Below are 14116 nucleotides of genomic sequence, written 5' to 3' on the forward strand. Positions count from 1 at the left end.
TTTACCTCATCTCACCAAAAAATGTTCATCCGTTTACCAAACATATAAATAATTGGGGTTCAAATATACATGTGTAAAGCTAAAATTAAAATACGCACCAACAAATTGAGATGCGCACCAACGGCGGATTAAAAACGATCTTCCCGTTTGATTATACTGGGTCGGCCGAGTGGGTTTCGAGTTTATTGGAGTAATAAACTGATTTCCGAACCGGTTGCGAATACAAGTGCCCGTGAAAAGAAAAAAAAAAAAATAAATAAATAAGTAAATAAAAATCGTTACAGCGCGCACGATTTTCCGCAAACAGAGCGCATCGGGAAATTATTCGCGATGGATATTGGTTTCTTTCGATCAAGTCCAATCGTCTTGAAGATCGCAAAAATCTCATCAAGTACCACACTGCAAGTGCAATGTTCATTAATTACAAAAGCAATTGACCCTAGATCTTCACTGTATCATTTGGAAAACTTGTTCGAGTTTTACCCTAATTCACTTCTAATGGTATACGTGACCGATGATTAATGTTTCCCGCGTGTATGTGTGTCATAGTTCGTGCGTGTGTATATATTATGCATGAAGCGCGAGATTAGCGGGAGATCGGCTTACTTTTGCACACTTCCACGCTTACATACACACAAATAATTATATATACCGCTAACACAGAGAGATGAACGTGTATTTTCGCAAACGCACGAGTATACGTACAAATAAGTTGTTACAAAGAGTCGTAATACTCTTTGAGCTTATCGCAAGGGAAAAGTGCGAGCGGGGATTTTATTTTCTCTCGTAGGATCATACCAATCAACGAGTTTTTGTTTTACAAGACAATCTGGTGTAATGTTCATTTTTTGTCGTTGGTACAGACGAAATGAAAAATGGATCCTCATTTTCATACACATGCGGTATAATGTATTATAGGTAAGACAGGCTGGTTATTAAAAATGATCGTACAGTTAACGAGAAACATATCATCATCGGACGTTATACGGATATTTTTTTTTTTTACCGTCACTCCAAAACACGTGTAAACCAATGCATGTGTGTATACTCTTGGTTAAAAATTATACGTAATCATCGAAAATTATCCAAATTAAAGTTACGCAAGGTAAATAAAATATACCCATACGTTGCGATTTTGCATTCAATTTTCTCATTTTCACGTCGAGGCGTGTTGAACAATCGTGCAATCGTCATCTGATGGTCGGTTACAAACGGAGCGTAGATTTCCTTCGACAGAAGAGCGAGAAAGAGTAAGAAAAATTGAAAAATAAAAAAAAGGTGTACATCTCAAGAGCGTGACAGACGTATAGGCAACATTGACCGTCATCGCGTTGCATCAGAGCCTGGATATTAATATATGTACGATCCACACAAAAAAAAATCGATACATGGATCGTTTCGCGAAAAGTTGCATCTTGACCATGACACCCCTTTACGTTCAGATTGGAAAGTACTTTTCAAAAATTTCCCTGCGACAGATTTCCGTGACTTTTTAATGTAAATAAATCGAAAAAAAAAAAAAAAAAAAATCGGCAAACGCAGCTTTTTTGTAAAATGACCCATGTACAAACATGCCCCGTACACACACATTCTTGTCTACTTCTGGCAACCATCGCCTATAAAATGTATATCCGTATACTTATGGGCGTGCAAGCGTGTGCATGTATATATTATAAAGAGAGAGAATCGGTTAACATGGAAATGTGGGTCTGTTTTCGTGTGTACGTGCACAAAGAGATTGGATGGAGAAAAAGAAGAGATGGACACATGGACAGAGAGACTACGGGCTGTCTGAGCGGAGCTGGATGGTCGTATACAACACATGTGGTGCTGTTGATAGTACATGTAACGTGTACGGGGCCACAAAGTGGGAGAGAGCGGGGCTAGCTCTCTCAGCTGAGCGAACAGCTGTGCTCCTTGTTTTTGCGCTGATATGCTGCTGTTTTATTATGCCCCTTGTTTTGTATACATAATACATGTTGGGCGCTTGTGCGGATATGGTACGCAGATTATATCGTTGGGGCACAATTTCCAGTAAAAGTCACGGAGCATGGAAAATTTATTTTCTTCGGACTGACCTCATTGTCGTTGTGTGATTTTAATTACACGTGTACGTAATCGTATATATATGCGAATGAGAGCGAAGAATTGAAGAAAAAACTCGTTCGTCCACTTCGTACGCGGTACACTTTTATATGCATTTAATCACTGGCTTTTATGCGGATAAAGGAGTATAAGATGTCGATTGTGAGGAATTATTCATATGTAAACATGTCCGATCGAGGTGTAAACACAAAAACATGTGAGAATCGTTAAAGATCGGTATGAGCATTACTTACCGATTTTCTCGCGTTTGTAACGATCTCTCGCTCGTATGGCCTATGGGAAAGAACGCCAACACACGAATGTACAGAAAAACAGAAGAAAAAAAGGCGTCGAGAGTAAGTAGAGAAATGATTGAAAAGCGAAAAGGGGCCGTGTAGCAGCGGGGGCTTGATCAACTCCCAACCGTTTCAGCGCTAAATAACGCCAAATGTAACGGTAAGCTCTTTCATTGTGATGTACACAAATACAGTTTATATACTATGTGAGCACAACGGATGGAGCGAGTGTTTTTTTTTTTGTATGTCATGTAGCGATGAGCAGTTATATACTCATAAGTTCTCTTGGTGAATAACCTTTATACAATATGAACATTGAATTGGTGCTAATGCGCGAGCCACGAAAACGGAGCTTAATCTTGTGTACACATGTATAGAACGAAATTACGGAATAGTCATTTTCATTTTTTTTTTTTTTTTTTTTTTCACCTTAATAAAACGTTGCGCCGAGTGAGTCGATTGTCAGGGTTTCTCGAAATTACGTGACATTCTGATGTAAAATCGGCAACCGAGAGAGAGAGGCAAGTAATAGATTTTTTAGAGGCAAACAATTTTTTATTTTTTTTTTTTTTATTTTCCACGTCCATACGAATCTCGTCATGAATTTTCCATGTCATTGTCCTCCTCCCCCTTACCGTTCTTTCGAAAGAAAACACATAGGTACATACACACATATAGGTGTGTTCGTCGATGTTACGGAATTTTCAGGCTTCGTAAAATTACGGGAGCGTCAAAGGAAGGGGGGGGGAGCTCGCAGAGATGATGCGTAGTTAAGGAACGCGTGTAAAAACAGAGAAAGAGCAGCTCCAGCAAGATGAGGCACATCAGCGCAGTTTTTACAACGTTTTCCAGCTTTCTCTGTCGGATCTCCTTTTGTTGACGCACGCCTATATAATATATGAGGTGTACATATATACACATATATACATGTTTTCCCATCAAACAATATACTGTGCATGGATACGGAGACTGACTCCAATGCGGTATACGTTTGTTAGCAAAGAGCACGTGTGAGGGGGGGAGAGAAAGATTTGTGGCGATTTTTTCATGAAAGCTGCAGGAGAAAGGGGGCGAGTCAAACCGATGGGCAGCAACAGCTTATAGGAGCCACCGCTTAATGGTACTCCGGTGTATAAGGTATAGGTATATAATAGCCACGTATATATATGTGTGCACAATGTATAGGGGTAAATGACCCAATTACTGCGCACTGAAATTTTTGATTGTACTAAATTTCTCATTTCTCAATGTTTTTCGATGTAAATTGAACCAGTTTTACTTAATCTTAATCTGCAGCATCTCGTGCGATTAAAACGACAAACATTTTTCTGTTAAGTAACTTTTTTTTTTTTTTTTAAATAATTGTTTTAGTGCTGATATCACTTGCTGGTATTACTGCACCGGTTATAAAATTAGCACCAGTCGCTGCGCCCCCAACTGCTGCGTGGGTATCTCCCATAAGGTTTTCATGCTGAAGCCCTAGACCCAATTGCTGCGCCCCAATCACTACGCACGACTACAAAGTTTTGTAGGTTAGATTCGTTTAGAGTCACTTAGTTAAACAATTATAAATGTCATGATGTAAAGTATGATTCTGGATTGAACGTTATTAATGTCCGTACGTGTTACAATATCCAAGCACCCAAATTTTTCAGTCTGTCTTTCTTATTTTCAGTTACCGTCGAGTGCGCAGTAATTGGGTCATTTACCCCTATATGCTCATTGTGAAGTAACAACAGAAAATTTTCACACGCGCGGGAGAGCTGCCGGAGCCTATACTTACTCTCGTTGTTGTGGCTGAAACTACATTTTCAAGTGCGCGTGGCAGAAGCTACGGTATACAAATATATCTAGATGAATTTTTACAGAAATCAACTACGTTGTAGTGCAAGAAAAAGTTTTTGCCTTGTATCGGTGGAGGTGGCTCTCGAAAAATTGTTTAATCATCTTGAACAAGTAAGAAATTGAGTGGACTTTTATTTTATGTGGTATATCTAGTATATGCTTACAAAATAAAACCTTCATCTTGCGGAGGGCGTGTATAATATTACTACTGTAATATAGTGTATCTAAAAAACAAAAAGGAAAAAAAAATGTTTTTGTTTTAGTAAATATTTAACACATCATGTACATGTTTTAATTGGATCATTGCAATGTCATGGTAATTGATTACAACTGATTATTATATGACATGTGCAGCAAACAACTTATAATCATGTATCAACCGATCACAATGTAAAGTATGTAAAGTTTTAATTTCTTATTGTTGAATGATTGCATTAATTTTTAATAAGTTATACTAATGATAATAATACATTTATGCTGCAAAGTACAAATAATGCTACCATGTAAAAACGTGAAACGATGATCCAACTAAAATAAGATGGAGTTGGTTACTCGTTCCGGAAAGCACGTCGACGAATATCAATCTCGTGACGAGAGAGAGAAAGAGAATAAAAGTATAAACTAAAGGCGTCCGTCTCCAGCAGCTGACGAGAAAATCAAGAAGCTTTGGGAGAAAACACATAATACTACAGGAGCTCGTCAGTGCAATAATGAAACGTGATTGAGGTCGAAGGTGCGTTCGCAGCCTTTCTCTCTCCGTCCATACATCTTCCATTAATGCTAAGTATACTTCGACTGCATCAGCTCTCCGCGTAGGCTACGCCTTGTTTTTTTTTTTTTTTTTTCTCAAGCAAAAGTGCACGATCTTGCCAATTGTATGCTAACTAATGAGATTTACCGAGTCGGAGGAAAATATATTATATAAATTTTCACTCCCCAATTTTTCCAAGCGTGTTTTTACGCGCCTAGAAAGTTTAGAGGTGGATCATAAAGGTTCAAGTATTTTTCTCTACCCACGAATACATACATGGACATTTTTTTTTTTTTACGGTAAAGTACGCGTTTCGCCCCAACCCTCTGTTGGATACGTAATACACCAGTGTGGGTACAACTATATACATGAGTCACAGCAGCTCGGCCTCCCCTGAAAATATTAACAAGAGCTACCGTACACTTCGTTTTTCCTTAAATATTTAATCACGCTGTGCCTCGCTCGCACGTCTGTGCTATTATTTTCCTTGCTGGATAAATATATACGTATGTACACATTATATACGTGCACGCAGGAGGTAATTTATCGCACGAATGTCGTAACTAAACACCATGTTACCTACACTTGTGGCGTTTGAATTCTGTTGATTTGCATAATTCATCCGTGAAAGTTTTATTTCATCGTGTACAAATATATATATATATGTACATTTAATGCTGTTTTGTTGATGATTGTTTCTTCAACTAATGGATGAAACGTTTTTTTTTTTTTTTTCTGTCAAATAAATAGTTCACTATTAAAATTAGTTTCAAAAGCTGTGGACGAAGCGCAGTCGTAGAAACATATTATTTCGCGCTAGTCTAGCCCGAGGTTTTGCTTCCATCGGCCCCCCGACGTCGGAACGGGGCATGGAAACTCGTGTACTTATTTCGGACGGTATGGTATATTATTATCTGTTTCGGTGCACAAAAAAGGTTTCCATACTCGCTGTAACTGAAATCCCGTTTCCGCACTACCACACTGCGCGGCTTATTATTAGAATTACCGTTATATATTGCCGAGTACGACAAACTGGTTGGTACTCGTTTTCATTTTGTTCCTCTAATGGTGCATTGTCATCTTTTTGGAAAATAATTTCAAATGCCCCTGAAAAAACAATTTACAAGGCAATTGCATGACTAAAAGTATTTGCTCCACTAATGGGTTGAACGAAGAGGAAACAACGCAAAGTCGAGCTTGCATCGTTGAGATGAATAAATAATAAGAGACGGTGAGCGGGAAAAGCTGCACATTTTTTTTTTTTTACGCAACCCAACAAAAAAAGTACCGTGACAAGCTATACTGCAGTTTATACCTCGTCTTCTCCTCTACAAAGATTTGGACGTGTAGTAAGTATAACAAGCTGTGTACCCTCAGCGTCTCCAGTCTCGAGTTCTATTATCCCCTTCTACTTCTCAATTTTTCATCCATATCCCAGAAATCAGCTTTTTCTTAACCACGAACAGGAAAAAAGCTCGTGTATATAATTGAGCTTTTTTCTCCCTCCCCGAGTAACCGTGCTTTGCATAATTGACGCCGTGCACTTATACACCCCTCATTACTCCAAGTTTATGCTCGAGGGAGCTTCTGTGCTTCGTGTTATTTATCGAAAGCTCACGCTCGTTTTTCTTCTCTTCGATGGTAGAGGTAAGTTTTTCAGAGCTTTAATTTCGGACGAGACATTACAAACATATAAATCCAAACTGTGTAGCTTTCCATCAAGTCCATGTGTAGTTAGCCGCGACAAGGATACGACGGGGGTGTGTAAAAATCAATGCTTGCGATTTTTTCGAGCTTTCGCTACTCCTCGTATGTGGTCTGGGTCTAAAAAATTCTTCCGGCTCCGGGGATGACGCGTCGTAGGCAAGTATACATACATAAGAACGACTTGAGGCTGCTCCATCACCCACCCCTCGCGCAGTGTTACCGAAGCAGAGCGCGCCTGCGCGTGTTAATTTGCCCGTCGATACTCCACTCTCCTGCCACACGTCATGTACAAATGTGCAGCGTACAATATACACGGCGCCTCTGTCCTGCGATGTATATGCGTACAAAAAAAATATTTCTTACGTATCCACCCCTGTTATGCGTGCTCGGGCTTATTACATGTGCCACTCGATGACTCGAGCCTTCTCTTTTGTACATTTTATACATGTGTCTCTTACAAAGATTTCTTTTTTTTTTTTTCTTTCACAACATTATACATTTATAAACTATGCGCTCTGGTATGTACACTTTTTTCAGTATACAATACGACAAACAGCATTTGTATTTTTTCACCCCCTGCTGACTTTGATTTTACAACTTCGCTCCCTCCCCGAAGTAGCGGAGCTTTCGGACGCTTCTGCGTGCACGCGCGCGCTGGAAACTCATTGAACGTCGATTTCGACAAGTTAGCGGCAATTCCCGATACGGAGGATAAAGAAAATAAAGAAAAAAGCTCCGAGGCGTTGTTTCCCAGTTGCCCTCGGCCGTTAGAGTTTTGGCTTTCCCTTCGAGCCCCTGGCCAAGGAGGGGTGGGAAAAAGTAGCTATTATTCAAGGGTCCTATCGAAAATCGACTTTTGTGTGTGCTTCGGCAGAAAGCTCGCTCGGCCTGGAGCTTTTACAGTTGTTCTGGAAAGCTTGCGATTTTTTTCAATTTTATTTTACTCAACAATCCGAACACCCTTTGCTAAATTTCAATAGATGAATCAATACACGCATCCGAGGTATCCTCCAATAATACCGTGACAAACGTTCGATACGCTAGCACAAAGCGCTTTGTCATGCCTCTTTGTGCGTGTATGATGTATAAAAATGCTTTTGTATCCGAGGAAAATCTGCCTGATGACTAAATAGCGCAGCAGCTCCGGCACAAAGACAGATCAGTGCCTCGTACTCGTTAATGCATGGGTTATTGTGCACGACGCATGTGTGTATGTCCATGGATTTTCTATTCCTCTCCTATACTTGTGCGAGCGAGAAAGCGTCTCTGAGCTTTTTTTTTCATACATGTCATGTGTGTCATGGATGCGTGGAGGGTAGAAGGGGGGCATTGAAAAGCATCGTTTTTAGCGGACTGAGAGCTGTAGTAAGATGATTTATTCTTTTAGATGCAAATGTACAATCAATAAATTACCTATGAGAAAGACGCGATGGTTATTACTTGTTTCTCGAATCTCGCGTAATTTTTCGTCGATTCGTCAGTAACCCCTTGTTTTTCTTTTTCCTTTCATTTAGCTATTAACCAACATAACAATATAGAATAATACATTTATATATATTATATCATTAAATTCAAGGTTGACGTTGTTTCGCTGGCTATTTTTTTCCATTTATACACATATTACACTTGTGTCCACGCTAACATTCGCACGCGAGCTTTCATTCGGTACACTTGTTTCATCTAATCATCGTAATTTCATTATTTTATTTTATTTTATTTTTTTTTCTTTACAAAGTTCATTTTGATAAAAATTGTAAATCGCTATTATTGTTACATTCTGTGCATGAATCGTCGATTTCTCGGTACTCTACAATTTCATTACTGATCCGTTGAAAAGGAACTTAATTCGCAGAGTGGACAGCACAGTGTCGAGAAATCGGCTTCAATCAAATATAGAATAAATTGCAACGATAATTTTTATTAATTTTTTTTTTTTATTAATGATATAACTAAATAATGTAGTATGGTGTACAAATATTTTTAGGCAGTCTTTGCCCGAATCGCAGCACGCTTGCCAGTAACGGCCTGAAAAAAAAAAAACAAATAAGGAGCCAATCAGTAATGTTGACAAAATGTTAGTTTCATGCAAAATAAATTTATTGACGATAACACTGACCTGGAAACCAGATTTAATACTGGCCACAGAACATCTAGAACCACACGTTTCGCACTGAAGGAAAAACAACCTTGTGTCCTTTTGCAAAATGGTATCAGGCGAACGACACGTGTGACACGTCACGTACTCCTTGATATATCTTCGTAAAACGTTTTCGATTTGCTTCTGTTGGAAGCGACCTTTGATGATTAGTTGACTGTTACCGTCTACCGAGCCGCTGGTACCCAGCTCAGCTAGTAAAAAGTCCAGCAAGTGTTTTGGCTGTCTATGAAGAGTTTTACAAATCTGTAAAGAAAATGAATGATGATACAATTTTTCGAAGAATTGAAAAAAGTAACTAGACTGATTGTTGCTGAACATTTGCTCAAACGAGAATTATTACGAAACCTTAAGTTAGGGTCATCAAATTTTGAAAGTTAATAAATCAAATATTACCTCGGTAAAGTTAGAAAAGGACGTCTTTTTCGTTCCAATACGGACGACTTGTGGTGGTCTCATGACGAATTTTTGTTTCTTTCCAGCAACCATATCAGGATTCTTTTCTTTCATTATGTTAAATACTCTGTCAAGTAATTCATCGTATGTGTAATCTCGGTCCGAGCCGACCCACTGACTTTGTACCTCTGCACAAATTACGGTCATTTAGCATAAAAAAATTTTTTTTCTTGAACATTGAAAAAAAAAAAAAATGTTGAAAAACCACATTTAGTACAATAAATAACATTCAACAGACAATTAAGCTACTAGGCATCCATAAATTGCATTTCTATACCATGACCTGAGATCATTAAGTTGTGTGTATCACACTTATTTATAAACTAGTCATAAATTAAGAATATACAAAAAATCAATAATAAATGACATGTGCGTTCAGATTTAAAACAATTGTTGATAATTAACTTTGTAACTGATATCTAAATATTCTGTAACAAGATGCAAAACCATAAATGAACAAATACAAAAAATGACAAATGGAGCATGAGAATAAATAGAAATGTACGACAAGTTTTGCTGTCTAAATTTGTTAAGTGCAGTTCACAAAATCCATTAATTTTTCTTCATGTATGTCTTACCATAATCTGCACTTTGCTCGGACTCAGTGCAGCATGTTGACAGATAACGCATAACATAAACACCCAGCCTCACAGATAAAAATTTTAATTATTACATTATACCTACCAACATCATTGGCTTCATTCTCCTTTCGTTCTTCAGCCATCAACTCGTCCAAATCCTTCTTCTTCTTCTTTTTCTTTTTTAAAGGTACAGAAAAGTCAATGGACAAGTCTAGCTCTTCTATTTCATTTTCGTCTGCTTTTTCTTCCACAGCATCCTTAAAAAAAAAAAGAGGAATTATTAGACTTAAATTCACATTTAATAGATACTTTCAGTAGTCAATTTTTGAAATATTACTTGGAAACGTACTTCTTTCTTTCCTGTTTCAGGAAGAGCTGCATCAAGTTCTTCAAGATTGAACTTTTTCTTTTTCCTCTTTTTTTTGCCAAAATTTTCAAGATCTAAGGCTTCCTCTTCCTCTGCTGGTGCAGGCTCTACATCCATGTTTTCCTTATCTGCTTTTGAATTTTCATTTGCATCATTGAGTGCGGAACCACCATCAAGATCCATTGCTGCATCCAAATCAAAGCCAGTCTTCTTCTTCTTTTTCTTTTTTGTGAGTTTGGGATCAAACATCTGCAAGGTAAATTATTGATGTAACCGACTCTGCTCGAACAATTTTTTTTCTAATTTCATCGTACATTCGTCAATGAAGAAAGTTTGTGTCAATGATTTAATAATGCCTTCAAGCAATGAAGTATATTGAAACCAAAAAAAGGCGTGTGTGTCCTTTTCGCATACAAACAAACATGAAGGAGAAACGTCAAACAGACGATGAATCATCGACGTCTCCAAATTTATTAATACAGGATGAAATAACAGCTAACAGATATCATATGACGTAGGTACACAAGCATATAAGGCGCCGTGCGAAAAGAGGACACAAGCTAAAAAAACCGGCCTCGTCTCCAAAACGAAAGAAGCAGCGAGAGCAAAGAGGGGGGGGGTTCCTCTCTCTCTCACGCAACGTGCATTTGAGGTTGTGTTTACCTCGTTTCAAGCTTTTTCTCAAGCCCGAGCTTGCAGCCCCTTTTTCCCCTAAGAACTTGTAGAGATCGACGAAAACAGCGTGGCCAAGCCGATCGTGGGGGAAAAATCGAGAAATGCCGGGATTTCGGAGCCGAAAAAAGGGTACACGTGTTGCGGTTCGGAGCACCTAGGGCCACCACGCCGACACGGGGGAGTGTTCCCGCAGGGAAGCGGCGCGCCTTGGATCACAGAACGACTTACCGATTCCTCTTCCGTCATGTTGATGAGAATCTACGGGCTTTTATGGATAACCAAAGATACACCAAAGTTCACTGATACGTAGGACTGAATTTTTTGCTTGAGTATAATATTTTTCACTCGGTTGCCTGCTGTTGCATCAGACAATTTCGTACGCTATACACACACAGTCTTGCACTCACACTCTCTCTAGCTTCTCTTCTGCTTTCAGGGTTTTCTATCTCTCTCGGTTTTTTCTTGGGCTTAGGTTAGGTTAGATATGACACTCGCTCGGTTAGATCGTTTGGTTTATTACCGACAGAGGCTGGCATCAACTGCCGGTAAAAGGGCGCGAGTTTTTGAAAATCTTCCTAGCCACGTTATAAAATGTTCAGCCGCAAAATCGAACGAAAGCTGTAAAAAATTGTAGTGAAGATAGATGTTATTCGGCAAATAACATTAACACACTCGCGTTAGCCCCGCAAGCGCCTTCTTGTCATTCGGATTCGTGTAAATTTTCGAAGAGACCGTAAAACTTATCGCGTGCGCCACGTCAGATGAGACGAAAAAAAAAAAAAAAAAAAAAAAGAGGCACGGCTCGTAACGGTATCATATGTACCTACAAGTACGATTCGCACGTATGTGTACGTATATATGTATATATTTAGCCAAATGAAAAATAAAAGTGGAGCAAAAGATAAGCCAATGACGTTCCTCAAATTACCATGTAAAGTTATTCCACTTGCATAAATTTTTCTCAATATACCCACACACACGAAAGCTTCTTTTTCAGATACATAGATAAAAAAGGCAGTGCTTTGGATCGTATACTGAAATGTTTGTTTTTTTTTTTTTTTTTTTGCAAAAAAACCCATATCCTATAGCTAAGATTCAACCTGAAAACCACATCTCCAAGCACGTCGTTGAACGTGAGGTGTTCGCGTGATCAACCCTCCTCGAGAAAAACAAGGTCATCGAGTCAACTTCGAGAAGAGTTTGCGTATCCATCACCCTTGCCCTCTCGCACGTGCCGAAACCTCACCCCCCCTCTGTATTATATATATAAATATACACGCGTTAAACGACTTTTCCCCTCGCGAGCGGGAAGTGCAAGCACACACTAAACGCCGCGACCTTAAACTCTTTCCGGGAAAAGCAGGAAAAGGGTCATTATTGCCTCATCGCGTCATTTTCCCCCTCGAGAAATTTCAAAGGGGGGGAGGACGAGCCATAGCTCTCGCCACCTCCTGGGTAGAGACGGACGCGTTGACAAGCAGCGAAAACGAGGGAAATTGTTATAAATGTGCATATACGTATATGCGGCTCTCGGTTGTTCCCTCTCTCTCCCCCCACCCCCTACCGGCTCTTATATTGATTCGCGCCACCGTATACGCACACACGTCCAGGGAAACAGCTAAAGCATCGCCGCTCCCACCTTTTTTTTGCGTGTGCAGCCCCCCCCCTTGGGAGGAGTGACGGTCACGCGTTTTGGGGGGGGTTTTGTGAAATTTCGGCAACCGCTTCTATATAATATCTACACTCCCTTTTCCTCCACCTCCTCTCCTCTCTCTTTCTCTGATTATAGCTTCTCACCCGACCGACGCACTTTATAATATATATATACGTATACGAGAATCACCCCCACTTATCATATACACTTTTAGCTTTTTTTTTTTTTCTTCCCCTGGACGTATATCACGCGCTCGAATAGATATACGTAACCAGTCGTCTTATTTGCGTGTATAGTTACGTTGTTCGCCCCGACAGTACAATCGCGAGGAGCTGAAGTATTACAATAATAATCATGTACACGGCGGTGCACTCGGTGTCCAACTCAATCGGGCGCCTCCGACGTGTATACGTTATATTGTTATCATCGTTTGCACATTATTTATATATATATATAATGCACATTACTGAATACACACACACACGCCCATTTAAAAATCAAGGAGTATAACAAGTGCACGTGCAACCCGAGAGATTTATCGTTCTCCAGGGTATGTACGCGTATATTATATAATATTATGATCACGGGCCCGTGATGTTCCGTTGTAAGTATAATATATGTGTTTAGACAATCGTAGGGTCGACCCCCCCTTTTTTTCTTTTTTTTTTTTTTTTTTTGCTCGCCATTTATGACTTTTTTGGGTTGCCTCTCTTGCAAGTAGTACAGGACGACTTTGGTCAGACCGGCTCAACTCTCCTGTCTCTCACGGCTGTTTTTACACGCGCGAGACTCTAATAAGTAGTTACTGACCCCCCATCCCCTTTTTTTATTTTTATTCTCTTCGAACTGTTGCAACTTGCGCCTGTGTTAACTACAGACGAGCGACACACGCGCGCGGGAATCGAGAAACAAGTGGAACAAGAGACCGGCTTACTCTTCCCCAAAACCAAAAGCCATATACCTATAATGTACCCCACTGATTTTAAAAGCACGATTCTTGCGCAGAAAACAAAAAAAAAAAAAGATAGTCCTCTCGATAATCAGCCCCCCTTTTTGTTCCCCCCACACGTATCACAAAAGTGTATATATATATGTACACCAGCAGAAGGGGTGGGGTGGTCGCAGCCACATCGTGCGCAAGGGAAGCGCATAATATTCCGCCGGCAATGTGCTTATACGGGCCCGTACGACCTTTGTACCGCTCGTATATATATACGTGCCTATGTGTATAATAACCAGAGCCGCCCCTCCCGCGAAACACGGCAGTGCGCGCGCGCCTACCCCTGGCTAAACACTGGGGTGTACCTGCATTCCGTGTCACGCGCGCGCGAACTCGCGTACTGTCCGCGAGGGGGAAAATAACAAACAACGTCTCGACATAATAAATAAAAACTCGGAGGTGACACGATAGACGGGTTTTGACGAGGCCAAGCGAGTTGTCGATCAACGCCCACGTCCGCGTGCCTTTGTGTGACAATTAGCGTGTGTAGAGGTGGTTGGGAGGGGGGAGGATGGTCTCGTTTTTTCGGGGGAGCTTGCAGGGG

At 40.0% G+C, this 14116-nt stretch overlaps 1 protein-coding gene across 4 annotated transcripts; it reads right to left on the reverse strand.

Moving 5' to 3' along the window:
• Positions 1-8038: 8038 nt before the first annotated feature.
• Positions 8039-11352, reverse strand: eIF2beta (eukaryotic translation initiation factor 2 subunit beta). Of its 4 annotated transcripts, XM_089594141.1 has the most exons (7): positions 11147-11352; positions 10226-10492; positions 9980-10133; positions 9874-9906; positions 9236-9423; positions 8801-9085; positions 8039-8709 (listed from the first exon to the last, which is right to left on the reverse strand). In XM_089594141.1, exons 1-7 carry the CDS (start codon positions 11162-11164, stop codon positions 8665-8667), a joined length of 990 nt encoding a protein of 329 aa, XP_089450267.1. In that variant the 5' UTR covers positions 11165-11352; the 3' UTR covers positions 8039-8664. The 4 variants fall into 4 exon arrangements, with proteins under 4 accessions (XP_089450267.1, XP_089450268.1, XP_014204567.2 ...); XM_089594142.1 differs by lacking the exon at positions 9874-9906 and having other exon boundaries at positions 9236-9421; positions 9969-10133; XM_014349081.2 differs by lacking the exon at positions 9874-9906 and having other exon boundaries at positions 10214-10492; positions 11147-11351.
• Positions 11353-14116: the final 2764 nt, after the last annotated feature.

This window comes from Copidosoma floridanum, unplaced genomic scaffold (genome assembly GCF_036245765.1).
Source record: "Copidosoma floridanum isolate Cflo_tuat_1 unplaced genomic scaffold, Cflo_Japanese_pri ptg000021l, whole genome shotgun sequence".
NCBI lineage: Eukaryota > Metazoa > Arthropoda > Insecta > Hymenoptera > Encyrtidae > Copidosoma > Copidosoma floridanum.

Coding starts and splice junctions, on each gene's coding strand:
- eIF2beta (XM_089594141.1), bottom strand. Junction 10,134..10,225: donor CTGAAACAGGAAAGAAAGAA/GTACGTTTCCAA, acceptor TTTTTTTTTAAG/GATGCTGTGGAAGAAAAAGC. Junction 8,710..8,800: donor GTATTAAATCTGGTTTCCAG/GTCAGTGTTATC, acceptor TTTTTTTTTCAG/GCCGTTACTGGCAAGCGTGC.